Here is a 14853-nt window from a genome sequence, read left to right as displayed (position 1 = left end):
AGGCAGAGATGGATGACAAATGCTGTTTATTTTAATATGCTGCAATTTGTATGTTTTAGCTTTTTTAATAGTCTTGTTTAGGGACTAGAGGAGAAATGTGGTTTACGTCATCTGGGAGTATATTCTAAACCCTGTTTCTTTTTCTTCTTGGCAGATGGAGATCTTTTAGCCAGCCAGTGAATCCAGCTGCTGCTGCATGTCTGGCAGCACCTCTGAATGATCACATGACTCTTGATATGGATGCAGTCCTGTCAGACTTTGTTCGGTCCACAGGGGCAGAACCAGGTCTGGCAAGAGACTTACTAGAAGGTAAATTTTTGGGACACAGCTATTTCCTGTGTTCACTTGCGTAAACCAAGAACCAGTCATAACAAGAGAGCTCTGGTCTACGGAAACAGATATTTCCTGGTATTTTTACCAAGTCAACTTTTGTAATAAGCTGACCATAGCTTATACTAAGGCAGGTGTTTTTAACAAAAGTCTTAAAAACTTCTTAGTATTAGATCGCTGTGTTTTAAGTTACTAAGAGTCAAGCTCTAAATGTTTATGTGCCAGTGAGAGAAGGGGGGAGACTTAAGCTGAATTTTCATATTCAGCTGCATGAAAGTAATTGTAGAAGTTTCTCAGGTCACTGTACTTAGTCTAAAGTTTAGTCTGAAAGGGATTTACTGTACAGTAATAGAGACACCAGAGGTATTTTCGAGTCCCAGAGGTTAATATGCATAGCTAAGCTTCACAGCATGGGATCCACATGGCTAGTTTGAAAAACAACTAAGAAGCTGTATCAGAAAAATAACTGTCTATTTATTCATGTTGTTGTAGCTGTGTTAGGTTTGTAGACCTAAAAGTGGAAAGACACCATTGATATTTGAGAGCATTTTATAATAGTTGGATTTGTTAATTTCTTCTTGCGTGGGCTAACAATAATTGTGAAGATGGGAGGTTGGAAAAGAGTAGACAGTACCTGTAAATTGCAAGGTGGTTCTGTGAGCTTGAAACTTCCATACTGGACTTGCTGCCTGAGAGGTTTGGGGTTTGCTTATTTTTTTTATCTTAATGTGCTCTAAGAAATTGTGTTAAATCAAATTAACTTCTGAACAGATACAGCAGAATTGAAAGTATACCTCATGTTATGTATCTCCTTTTTGCAAGACCTGTTTCACTTTATGTAGGCTGAAAGTTTTTCATTTTATGGTAAGTTCTTCCTTTGCTCTGGGCTTTTCAGTAATAAGGCATGATAGATTATTAACACAGAGATGCATACAATTCTGCAGCATCTCCAAAGTCATCTGATACATGAAATAAAACCTTGGAATGCCTAGCAAGGAATATTAGCATAGGCTTGCTATATTTAAGAGCCCTCTATTTTGTCTGACTGATTTGATCAACTTGTCATTCTCGCCTAGCATTTGTCTTAGACTGATGATCTTTTAGAAAAAGAACACAAGAAGATTTTTCTCAGCTATATCAGGACAGATTGTCAGTTATTGTGCTGATAAAGCAGTGCCAAAATTTCAAAGGGTTCCTACATATCAGAGGTCTTTTAGAAGAGTTATTTACCTTGTTTTCCTTTCTATAAAGAGCAATGCTTTCAAATAAATATCGAAGAGTTTCTCTGTGTTGTACTTCTCATTTTTGTAGATGAATAGATTCACATAGAACATACTAACAAAGAAATAAGCAGTAAACAATCTAATTCTTCTGACAGCCTAATAGGCATATGCATCTGCCCCAAATCATTTCCTCCTACGCAGGAATTTCTCAAAGTAAAAGGGATTGTTGCTAGTTCTGAACAAGATGTGCTCAGACAATTATTTCAGCACTTTTGGCTGTAGCTACACTTGGTGTAACAGCTTCTTTCTAACACTGATCATATCATGTGCTGGGAGACAGTAATTGATGGAATGGTTTCTCTTTTGTTTGAAAAAGACTCAACATGGACTGCCACCCTCCCAGCATTTTGATTCTCACAGTGTCAGTTCTCTGTAAGCAGCACCGAAACCCATGGAGTAGCTTCTCAACAATAATATAAACAATACTCAGAAGAGCAGCCCCTCACCCCATCGTGCCAATGTCTTGTACCTGGCCTTGGAATGATGATGTCCATAGTTACAGTCAAACTTTGGAAACATGGGTGAACAAATATTTCCCAGAATTATCCAGGTTTGGTTGTTTGTAGCCCTAAAAATGATGGTCATAGTGAACTTGGAGCCAAAAAAAGCTTGTGTAGACCCTCATTTCTGAAATGTAATCACAAGTTTTGGTCAGATCTTCTGTGACCCCATAGCCCTTTCCTCTTTCTGACCTCTTTTTGAATAGAATTCAAAAATTCTATTTTTATAACTTGCTCAGACTGAATTTTCACAATGTGCTCCTATGCAGTAATACCTCCTTTTCAGAGCCACTGCTGTTTCTTTTATTCATCCTTGAGGGAAATTTATTCAATTACACTATCCTGTAGATAATCAAGGATACCAATTTTTGTTTCCTTATCCAATTATTTTAATATATTAATTGTTTTGCTTTGATTATGTCCTGCTACATCATCAGCACAGTTGTGCACAATATGTGTTGTTCGTCCCGGCAGCAAGTGGGTGAGTTAAACACACAATGACTGTTGTGCAAATAGCTAAAAAAAATCTATATATTGCATATAGATTTTCTACATTGCCAGAAGCTGTCCTAAATGTTGGCTCACTTGATGTTTCTATACTCTGCTTATCCTGCTGGTAAAATCCCTGCAGTTTTCTTCTGCTGAGCTTTTTCTTGAGCACAGCTGCTTTTCTCTCTGTCTCAGAAAACATTCTACTGGTTGTGCTTGACATGTATCTTTCAGAAAATGTCCATTCTACTTTTAAAATAAAGAGACAAAGAGATAAAAAAATAATAGTTATATAACATTTTCATGGCTGGTATGTGGTATAAAAGTCTAATATTGGATGTCCATATTTATTAAGATGTTACAGCTATTAATTATAAATTAATATTCATAAATTTAAATTGCATATCATTAGCTGTACCTATTCTGTGTTAGTGGATTATATACACATGCTAAACCATTTGTTCTTTAGAAATGTTATTTTCCAGCTTTGCTTTCATTTTTGGATGATTACTTACCAAGTCTTTCATGTTTCATTTCCTGTCTCTGAGATGTTGTTTGCCACTTCCTGAAGTTTTTACCTTGTTTATGTGTTCTCAAGAACTGAAAGCATTCTTGTTTATGTAAGGTGTTGGAGAGTAGAAATTACATTTTGTTATTTTGTGATCATTGGGTCTGCCTTTTCAGCCTTCCATTCTCAGCCTTTGCTGATTTATATTAAAAAAGCCTAAAAAAAAAAGTCTTCACTTGAGTGGTTAATATTGATAGAGCAATTTGACCATAAATGTGACCCAGGTGACAGAAACAACAATCTCAGCAAAACAGTTTGGAAAGCAGCTTGTGCTGGCAGACCTGTGTATCAGTGCTTTGGGGAGGAGTGAATTCAGAAATGGATCAGTCTCGTGTCACAGGGAAACAGGAGATCAGCTGCAAGACTCCCCAGATGTTACCTCTGTGTGTGCAAGGCACTTTCCAGTCACTGGGAAAACTCCTTTGGCTCACTCAGCTTTGGGAACATTCTTAAGCATAAACTGAGAGCTCTGCATGGTGGAGAAATGATTTCTCCTCAGCTGTGTGAGCTCCAGCTTTCCCAAAGTCTAGGAATGAGGAGGGCATGTCCCTTTTACCTCCTGGATAGTCTGGGCTGGCACCTTGATTCTCTCACACATAGAATATAATGTTGGTGTATTTACATATAATCTACTTAAAATGTGGCCTAAAGCAGAAAGAAAACCATTAAAGAAAATAGTTTAATCTTTAAAACAACTTGTTCTGTATGTGGGTCACAGTTTCAGGGCTGTAGGTCTGAATGAACTCAGAGATCACTGATAAATCAGGAGAAATCAGCTCAGTTTTCAGGTCTGCAGGCAGTGACCCCTGAACAGAGGGGGGAAGGCATAGGATGAAATACTTTAAAATGCCAACAGTGTAGGAAATCATCAGGTACTGGAAGATTTTTGAAATAATAATACAAACTGATTCAAAAATAATATATTTAACTGAAAAGTTGCCCTTCGACTTGTATAAATGGTTTCATTTATTTATATAAATTATGTGGTAGTTCACTTAATTGAGGGATACATAGCTGAACATGAACTCAGGAACTGGGAGATTGGCTTTTCAGTCATGAAATGTGAGCAGGAAAGGTGACTGACCCCATGGAACAAGACAGAACTGAAGTACAGAGACATCTCAAAGAACAATGTATACAAGCAGAATTCAAAGAAAAGCATGTAATTTATAGAGAGGGAGAGAGACATTTACAGTGCTATCATGTGACTGAGTGTACAAAACTAACTCCCCAAAAATAGTCTCTCATTCTCCTTTCCCTCAGATGGTTCCTTTTTTAGTTCTCTTGTGGAGGGCTTGGCAATGGGAAGAGGAAGCTGAGCTGCTACCAATGTCTTGTTAAAGCACGGAGCAAAACTGTCATTTCCAGCTGCCTGTTCTGTTTGGAGTGACTTTGCATTCTAGCAGAAAATGAGGCATATTTTAGCAAAATGGCCTTGCTGTATTATTTTCCTTTGAGAACATGGACCAAAATTAAATCTTGTTTTAAAGCATATGGTCTAATTTTATCCTAATTTTGTGTATTAGTTTTGCAGAAGGAAAAAAAGCTGGTCTGAAGTTCTTCTTACCTTTTGCCTGTAAATATTTGTTAATCTGCTTCAGGCCAAACAGGAAGAAGTGCCTGCATTTAAACTGAATTTGAGAATTTCTTTATTAGCAATTGGTTTGTAAGAAGAGACTTCATTGCACTAGTCTGGGGTGTTTCTGTGTTGCCTTCAAGTTGCACTTGCATGTGCATTTCATAGATACTGTCTTGATGCTCAGTGCATCCCTCAGATTATTCTTCTCTAAATGAAAGTGAAGTTGTTGCCCACTCAGTTGATGTTGTCCCATAATTGGGTCCATTGGTCCTGCTTCACTCCAGACAGCGTTTCCTGTCTCTTTCAACATTTTCTCTGCTGAAGTCCTGTATAATCATGTTGTTGCTGCAAGTTGCCATTCATTTTGGTTCTTCCTATTTAGATCTTTCCTAGTTCCCCATCTCAAATTGCATCCTTTCCAGCCTTTTATTTATCATTAAATCAGGAATTTCTGATGACCTTTCAAATGTTCTTTTTAACATATTGGAGTAGGTGGATATTTGAAAGCTTGGGGTGGGGAGGGGGAACTGTGTTGCATGTTTGCTTTTCCTACTAATTAATGATAAAATCCTCTTGGTTTTCATTGTACCTGATTTAAGAAGTGAAATACAACAGACATTAACTATTACAACCCCACTAAGCTATAATATTTTAGCCAAAACAGTACAAATCAATAACTCAGACTATATGAGTAGATATGAAGACAGTATCGTGTTGCTCTGGGGTTACAGCACTGGAGAATGCCCTTGTGACACCCTACCTGGAGGGCTGCATCCAGCTTTGCTCCCACAATGGACCTCTGAGGCCATGTCCAGAGGAAGCCATGGAGATACTCAGAGGGCTGGAGCACCCTTGCTGTGACACCTTTGCCTGTTAGGGGAGAGAAGGCTCTGGGAAGACCTTAGAGCACCTCCCAATACCTGAAAGGGCTCCAAGAGGGCTGGAGTGGAGCTTTTGATAAGAGCACAAGTGATAACAGAAGAGGGAATGGCTTCAAACTGGAAGAGGACAGGGTTAGATTAAATATTGGGAAGAAAGTCTTCCTTGTGAGGGTGGTAAGGCCCTGACACAGGTTGTCTAGACAAGCTGTGGATGCCCCCTCCCTGGAAGTGCCCCAGGCCAGCACAGGGCTTGGAGCAGTCTGGTCCTGTGCAAAGTGTCCCTGCCCATGGCAGGGGGTTGGAATGAAATGATCTTTGTGGTTCCTTCCAACCTAAACCATTCTTTGAGTCTATAACTTTATCAGTGCTTCTAAGGTGAATCCTAGTTGTGCTGTTCTTTATCACTTTCTTTATTAACCCTCTGCTAATCTAGTTTGAGGTGGTAAGGCAAAAATGGGTAAGGGGCTTCTTAGACCATATTTTGTTTCATCTAAATCTTTGTTTTTTCTTCAGGCTCATGATGTCTCCTGTTGTTATTCAAGGAACCATTATTTAGGACAGAAACTTCACAGTGTAGCTGTGTTTATTTTTGAATTTCCCTTTTATGTAGGTGTCTGCTATCTCTGACATTAAATATATCAGTACCAGCCTTCAGCCATAGTGTATCTTCTATTCCTTACTCAGCTGCACTTTTGATTCTTGGTGTCTTGTTCTTTTTCCTCCAAACAAGAAGGACTTGGTTTCAAAGCAGAGACCTTTGAGTGTTGTTAAATTGCACACCTGCTGACTCACGTAGCACATGTAGCTGTTCAGGAGGCAATTGCTCAGTAAGAGTGTTCTTTCTTTTCAGTCAGTGAGTTGATTTGGCTCCAGCACCCTGATCATGATTTCACTAACTATGTTTTCTAACCAACTTTGTGCTGCTCCAGCTTTTTTGCTGACTGATGTTCTCTGGCCATTCATAACTGGAAGCCTTTCCTGCAAACCTACTGTGTTGGTGGTGGTTTGGAGCAATCCCATTGTTGCTGATACAGAGCTGCCAGTGGCTTGATGTGATTGTATGCACGTTATTATGCCTCTGAAATGCCTTTTTAAATGCAATATGTCATATAAACAAAGAAGCAGTCAGTGAACAGGGTGCCTCAGATCAATAATAGTGAGACAAAGATAGCTGACAATCTAAAAAATAGCCTTGTGTTGGTTTTGTCTGTAAAATTGCAACAAAAGTTTTTACTTGGCTCACTTGAATTGATGAAGTTATGCAGAATAATGTAATTGCCTGTTTCTTGTCCTTCAGGCATTACCTCTGTTGGAGTAGGAAAGACTAGCCCTTTCTCTTGGGTCCCTGTGCAGGAGATGACAAAGAAAATGAGAGTGACAGAGAAGTGCGTTGTGTGAGCAGGGTCTGGGAGATGTCAGAGAAGAACATGGAAGACAGATACAAACAGAACCTAGGAGAACACTTCCTCTTTCCCTTCTCTAGGGGTCAGAGGGACTTTGTGCAGTCTGCTCCAAACCAGGAGGCCAAGGCCACTTGTTGGTGTTGGACAAGGGACAAGACCTGCTGTAGGCTTTGGGTGGGAGGATGTGATTGTTTTCCATTATATGAATTTATAATTATAATTTCCAATTATGTAAGTTTATTTTTGTCATTTCTAACCCAGCATAACTCAGGGTTTTTTTGTCTCTCAAAACTTGGTTTGTAATGTAATAGGATATAGTTTCAGAAATTCAAAAGCTTTTAGTATGCAAAGTTTAAGGGAGGAGGGATAGGCAGTGTTAGTTCTGTTAATCTCCACAACCACAAGCCTCACTAATTTCCTCAGTAACTTGCAGCTGGAACTTTCTCACCTGCCTGTCACTGATAGAAATCCTTGTTCAGATCATCTGCTCTGGACATTTCTGAATTTAATAATCTTGATTGGTTCCCAGCTTGCCTCTTGCTTCTGCAGTCTGTTCCTGTGCTCCAAATTACATCACATTTTTTATTAGATTTGTTAAATTTGTAAAATTTATTTTGCACTGCATTAAATTTTTGTACCTATTTGTATTTCTTCTTTCATTGTCTTTCATAAAACCCTTAGTTTTGTTCTCTCTTTATTTTCTCTAATTGTCTTTGCTACCTTCAGTTTCCTTTACTTTCACTTAGGATTTTTCTTTGCTAATTGTCCAAAACTGATGATTTCTCCTCTTTTTTTATAGGCAAAAGGGAAAGCAAAAGATTTTTCATTTATATTTACTTGTGAAAGTGTAAACCAAATGGAGAGGGGTAGAGGGGGAAACCTTCCATCTTTCCAGTGGAGTGTAGCTGGGAACACTTATGCTGGTCATTGAGGGTGGCTAATTTTCAAAAACACTATTTTATGGAGATGGAAGGGTGCTGAATATATTCTTTAATTTGGTTGAATGTTTTTCTTGCATTTCAATGCTTGGAAGCTCCAGCAAATTTTGGGAAAGTGAGTCCAATCATAATTTCCTGTGTTGGTTCTCTGAACTTTAGGGTCTTGGTGCTGAATTGCTGCTTCTGTTCAGGAGATGGGGACAACTCCAGAGATATGGAGAGATTTGAAAATAAAATATTTGTTAGGTATCGAAGTTTTAATTTTTGTAAGGTTTCAAGTCTACATTGGAAGTTCAGTTGCTACAGTGTACCATGGAGCATAACTCAAGAGCTATTCTGCAACCCAGTTTAAAATGCAACACACTGTGAGCCTGCTTTCTGAAGGCTCAATGTAATTTTTCTGTCAAAGCTTTTATATAAGATGATTGTATTTGGCTTAAAACTGAGACCAGCGGGATTTCTGTGAGTCTGCTGATTTTCTGCTTTCCTCTTACATACATCAAAGCCCTGTCACCCAGCAGCCACTTACAGCACATGCGCTGGGATTTTTGTTAGCTTCAGAATTTAAACATGAAAAAATATTGAGCAGGGAAACTGCAGGGAATGCCCTGAGAAATGCTGCTACAGATGTGGTACTCAGGGATCTGTACTCAGTGAATCCAGGTTATTCCTGGGGTCACATAGCCCTGGGTTTATAGCATTGCCAATACTAGAATATTGTTTTCTTTAAAGCTGTATTTCCTAGAATTATACTTATTGTCACCTTAACTTTGTTTTTCATTTACTTTATTGTTTTTATGTTTGAGAAGAAGAATTTAAAAACGTGTTTAAAGTGCTTCTTAAAACTAGAACCAAAGAAAAGCAGTTCTTACTCCAAACACTGACTGGTTTTGGGAGCACACTCATGACTCTGCCTGTTTGGGTTGTGTAACTTGGTTGGGATGTGTGTAAAGAGCAGGGCCCTGACCGGTTTATAGCCATTCACTCTATGTGGGATTTTTAGTGAACCAGTGCTGGCAATAACTGAAGTTCTTGTTCCAGTATCTCTGACAATTTTCACCGAATTTACATTTTCTCCCACAGCCTTTCTAATAGCCAATTACAGCATTACAGAACAATTCTGTATGGCTCACATGGTGGTTTATATTATAGTCTGCTCAGGAGCTAGATAATGTTCTTGCTCAATGATACCAATTCTCATTTCAGAATTTTGTTAGTACTTGAAAACCTGAGGTAGTTTCGCTCAACTCTGTAGGTCGGTACCCTGTAGGTACCAGCTGTTTGTGCTATTTTTTTTTCTTCTTCAGTTAGGTTTCTGTTCTTCACAGATATGACTGTAACAGTAAAAGGCTTTAATTTTTCTGTTTAAAAGTGCTTTGTACTATATTTACCTTACCTTCTTGGTGTAAGCAAGTAAGTTATCTTTAACTGCTACTCAGGTAATGCAGCTTATCAAAGTACATAAAATGACAACCTTCTATGGTGTAATAAATCATACATTAGTCAGAATCAAGTTACTTTTGAATTGCCAGGAAAAGTGCTTGTGGAATGCTCTGAAATTCTCATATAACTTGTAGGGTCTCTCTTTCTTGTTATTAAATATTTTTAAATAATTTAAAAATATTTTAAATATTTTTAAATATTTAAATTAATAAAATTTAATTTTAAATTAGAAACAAGTACTTGGAGAATAGCAGACATCTCTGTATCTTAACTTATCAGGATTGTTTGGAAAATAGCAGGCAGACATCTCAACATGTTTATATGTTTTTTTGAGAATGACAAGTCCCATTTCACCACTTGTACTAAACAGACTTGTGAATCTCTGGATATTGGCCTGCATTCTGTGGTTGCTGGTCAGAGAAATATGCTGAAATGGAAGGTGGAAGCAAATCCTTTAGAGGTTTCTGAGCAGCTCCCACAGACATGGAACCACACTGTCTGAATCTCTTGATGCAGGTTTTATTACAGAACACTGTCTTATATTACCTGCTTTCTAAAAGGCTTTTAAAACCTCTAAGAGGGAGAGTTCTCCTTCATGTATGAGATAAAGGGACCTAAAGTATTTTGTGTTTGCATTCTAGCTGTTCTGCAAATGAAAGATAAGGAGGTTTCTCACTCTTCTGGGCAATGACACTATCACTCTTGTCTTTCCATCATTGCTCTTAATTATTATTTATTATAAATACAACTGCAGAATTGCAAATTACTGCTCCCTCTCAGTGGGATTTAGAGTTAATCCTAAATTGCTGGTTTTTGAAGCCATTTAATTGGAATCTGAGCAAGGGAAGTGCTGGCCTTGATCACCTCCTGTGATACTGCCACTCCAGTGGATGGTGGCTTTAACTTGATGTTAGCTGGCTTTGACACTTCCTCACACAGTGTTGCTGTGTTGGGAAGCCACAGGCTGGGTGGGTGGGCCCCAGGAGGGTGGTGGTGGTATCTGCTCCCCAGACAGAGGTGAGCAGATGGTTCCTTTGCTGTTTTGCAGGCAAGAACTGGGACCTGACAGCAGCTTTGAACGACTATGAGCAGCTGCGGCAGGTGCACACGGCCAACCTGCCCCAGGTGTTCAACGAGGGCAGGTTTTACAAGCAGCAGGAGCCAGAACAGCCTCCCCAGGTGACCAAGGCTGAGAGACCCTGCCTGCAAAGGCAGGATGACATCGCCCAAGGTAAGAGCTCCTCTGCAGGGTTTCAGGGAACAGGTGGGTCTCTAACCTGTCTGCCTGGGAGCTGTGCCATTGTCACGGGCTCAGAGCTGCTGCTAGACCCTATTTTTCATGTTTTGGTGGTTGTGAGCTCTGCCTCAGTTCTGAAAGCTGTTATTTTTTTTACATGTGATTAAAGTAAAATATGCTGTCCCCAAGCAGTCCTGTGGTACTCATGAAAGGAGTTAATTAGAGGGTGTCACAGACCACTCTTGTATATAGCTTTCTATGCTTATTGAAACAAACAAAAGGTTTAAAAATCTATATTTCACTCTTTGCAGTCTTACAGTGTGTGAATAGGGTGTATGAAGACTATGAATAACTTTCAGCTTTAAAATTTCATTCTTTTATGGTTCCACAGAAACTGCTTTCTATCCCCTGCTGAATAGAAATTGAAACCTTAAGAAAAATTACTCACCTACCTCTAACAGTTAATTTCTAGTACAAGATGATATGCATTAGAATTTAATTTTTTCTTTGCAGACCTCATATGGGTTCTATTTCAGATGTCTCTCTCTTGCTGACTGTTGGGTTGCAATTTTTTTCTATGAATTTCTCAAGAAGCTGTAGTTTGCCCCAAAATAAATCTGCATGTCTGACAGCTTGTCATGTAGGCAGGTAATAGCAGTAGTTTGGTGATGGCTTTCTGTACAGCCCTTAAAAGGAACAGAAGGACTTCCCTTCTCCTGCTGACTCTTCCCTCCTATTAAGCAGGAAATAGAATCAGTACTTAGGAGTTTCAGTAAAGCTTTTTAAAAGTTGCTGACTTCCATCAGAATAAAAGGAACTGTGGTGCTTCTTCTGACTCCTTAAAGCACTGAATACAAATAAAGGGAGGAAGAGCAGCACAGTTTATAAAACCATGTCCCTTCAGCTTCTTTGGGATACAGTTTGTACTGAAATGTCCATCTGATGCTTCATGGGTGCTGTAGGTAGTGTAGGGTATGTCTGGCTTTGGCCACCAGGACTGACAGGAATTTGGAAGCCAACTCATTGTGTAGCTGAGGATCTCCTGGTCAGAGAGCCACCTCTGACTGACAGGTGGACCTAGGGGTGTTTTGCTAGAAGGAGAGTCAAGTTCCTCTGGTCTGTAATAGGAACAAGCAATCTTTTGCAGCAGGGAGATAACCTGAAAAAGGTAGCAAACAAGATGTGGAATAAATTCCTAGTGAAATCAATGTGCATTCACCAGCCTTGGCATTGCCAGCCTTTTATGCGGTGGTACCAATCTAGCTTCTCTTTGGCTCCTCTACAGAAAAGCGTCTTTCCAGAGGAATTTCCCATGCCAGCTCAGCCATAGTCTCCCTTGCTCGCTCACATGTAGCAAACGACTGCAGCAATGAGCAGTTCCCTTTGGAGATGCCTATCTACACATTCCAGCTGCCAGACCTGAGCGTGTACAGCGAGGACTTCAGGAGCTTCATCGAACGGGACTTAATCGAGCAGGCCACCATGGTTGCATTGGAGCAAGCAGGTGGGTGACACCTCAGGTGTCTGTCAGAGGCTGGGTGACACCATGGCTGCCAGTAGGTGGCCAGTACAACATCTGAGTGGCATTTCTAATCCTGCTTTGTGTTTGGAGCTTGCACATCCTGCCTGGGAAATAAAAGCCAGAGAGTAAAAGCAACTACTGTGTTCTTTGCCAAATGACACATATCCCAATCCTCTGTTTCTTTTAAAACCTTACAGAAAAAAACACCAAATTTAGTTAATAAAACAAAGAAATTGAGAAAGGAAGGAAAGGAGTGATGAGGAAGACATTTAATAGACAAGGACTGGAGTCTGGATGGTCAGAGGGGATTGGTACTTTCAGTTCTCATGAGAAAATTACATTGCAGTGACTGTGAAAGGAAACATCTTCAAATTCTGCTGCAGCTTGAGAAAATAGTTTCTAGATATGTATTTTATGTATTTATTATTTTTTAAAATGAGAAACTACATAATTTTAAAGTAATACTTCAGTATTGCCATGGGGAAAAAAAGTGTAAATATTTAAAATTAATGTTAATTCACATCTATTAGTAGTTTAAAGTTGTAAGCCAATTTTGAAGGATATGGAGGAATCTATTTAAAATTAGTATTGGTCCCTTACAAAACAGCAGGAGTGCTAATGAACCATGAAATGAACGCATCTATATAGTGAAATGCCCAACCCTGGTGATATAAAAGAGTTGTAAAATCAGATTTCATGGTTGCTTGTGGGATATGGAAGTTGCTTTTTTTGTGTGTGTATTGCTCTGCTGGCTTGTGTAACATTTGGGATTGATCTGAGGTTAATTTTCCAGCCCTGGTGCCCTGTGTGAGCCCAAACTGATAAAGTGCAGCTCTGATTTGAGGCCGGATCTGGTGTCCCACTAAGTACTTATGAGGTGTTGTCATGTGCTCTTTATTGGCTTTGGTAATTGAAAAGCCAGACAGATAATAGCCTCAAACAGCACATACTTAAGGAAAAAGAAACAAAACCTACAACCAACGAAAAGAACCCCAAGCAGTGCTCAGAAGGCCTTTTTCTGGGAGAAATAGCAGTGTAGAAATAAGGTAGGAATGCTACCAGGCAGCTATGAAACATCAAAACTGCAAGTCACCCATCAAGAAATATATCCAGTTTTTCTAAGAACTAGCTAACCCAAGGAGGACAGGGAAAAAGTAGCATGATTCTTCCTCTGGGAGCTCTGCCAAACCCTCCAAATTCCATAGGAATATCAGAAGATACCTTGGTACAGTACCATTGTTGACCTACCTGCTTCAGTGCAATTACAGCCTTTACAGTCTAATATGAACTAGAGGATCACAGAGGCTTTCTGATCTTAAAATCAGAGAATATGTGAATTTAGAGCTGACATCCTCTAATCCATACAGAGCTAGCTGGCTTTGAACTTGAAATGGCTGCAGAAACTACTGAATTTGCTGCCTCTTAGCATTCCTCTCTCAAATCTCTCTGAAAATTAGAATAAATCATTTATTATTTTTGCACATTAATAAGGGCAGTAACTTGACACACACTGGAAATGTGCCTTCATTCCCAGAGCCTCTTGCATCCTGGAAAGGAGAAGATTTTACCATTTGGAGTACTTAGGGTTTTGATCACAGGTTTCCTTGTAGCCTTACATAGACTTAGTTTACTTTGTGAGCATTTCATTCAAATAATCTGGAACTTCTTTATTTCTGTATTTCAAGTAAACTAAACAGATCAAACAGTTTGCTTAAAAAATCACGTAAGGCTTCATAGAAACAAACCTCTTCTCTTTGTTTTAGATGTCAAGATATTCAGTTCCCTGCCTATTTTATTTTATTTGTTGTACAAAATGAAGAGAGTGAATTAATAGGAAAGCCACAGAGTATTAGACATTTTATTGTCTCCTACCAACAGTTTGACTATGGTTTGGTCAATGACATGAAAAAACCTAAAAGATGAGGTGCATTCCCTGCAAAGAGCCTATAATCTATTTCAAACCAAGTTTCATGAAAGACAGTAGCTTTTGTAGCTGAGGTTGGGGATGTTAAAGGAAGAGGTGAGTGTGCTTGGGTATAATGCCATGAATTTCAAGAGAAAATAAATAGGGAAGAAGCTGATTAGGCAAAAGGAGGAGGAAATTTGCTAGGAACTAACAGCTTACTACTCCCAAAGCCTGGACTGGGAGAGCAGAATTGCCTCTAACAGTGTCACACATGGGTTCTGAAGTGATGATATGAGCTGTGTATCTATAAAAGCCTGTAAAGTTTTTATGTTCTTTTTTTATATGCTTAAACTCTTGCTACCTTGACATCCCTATGTGACAGCATATCCTGGTTGCATCCTATCTGTATGGAAATTCAGAACCAAGTTCCCAATTTACTGCAAAGTGCTCTGTGAGATGATAAAGGAAAGGCCCAGAGAAAGGCAGTGTTATTTACTTACTCCCTACTACTGCAGTGTATTATTTACTCCTTAATATGATTGTTTTCTAAATATTCTTCTGAAAAGATAGAATGCATCACATTCACAAAAACATTTTGAGGTTTTGTCCCTTTTGTTACCTCAGCTGTTGATTATTGCCAGAACTGGAATGAGGTCAGCTTTGTGAGTAACAGGCAGACTGACCTCTGTGAGCTCTGGCAGTAATTCATGTGGTTGTTCAATAGAGGATGGCCCAAGGTACTGATAATATTAAATGAAGTCTGTGTGAAAGCAA

The 14853-nt window shown here is 39.1% G+C and overlaps 1 protein-coding gene across 34 annotated transcripts in view; it reads left to right on the top strand.

Annotated features, from left to right (window-relative positions):
* Positions 1 to 14853, top strand: part of OTUD7A (OTU deubiquitinase 7A) — a 109274-nt gene that overhangs the window by 74816 nt on the left and 19605 nt on the right. For all 34 annotated transcript variants that reach the window (XM_023934153.2, XM_023934149.2, XM_086849165.1 and 31 more), the window contains 3 exons: positions 155 to 309; positions 10463 to 10645; positions 11937 to 12155. In XM_023934153.2, the coding sequence (XP_023789921.1) occupies positions 225 to 309; positions 10463 to 10645; positions 11937 to 12155 (487 nt within the window). In that variant the 5' untranslated portion in view covers positions 155 to 224. The remainder of the gene's footprint in view (positions 1 to 154; positions 310 to 10462; positions 10646 to 11936; positions 12156 to 14853) is intronic.

The sequence above is a fragment of the Cyanistes caeruleus genome, chromosome 13, assembly GCF_971803275.1.
Source record: "Cyanistes caeruleus chromosome 13, bCyaCae1.hap1.1, whole genome shotgun sequence".
Lineage (NCBI taxonomy): Eukaryota > Metazoa > Chordata > Aves > Passeriformes > Paridae > Cyanistes > Cyanistes caeruleus.
Note: the sequence above shows the minus strand (reverse complement) of the source record. Positions and strands in the feature narration are given on the sequence as shown.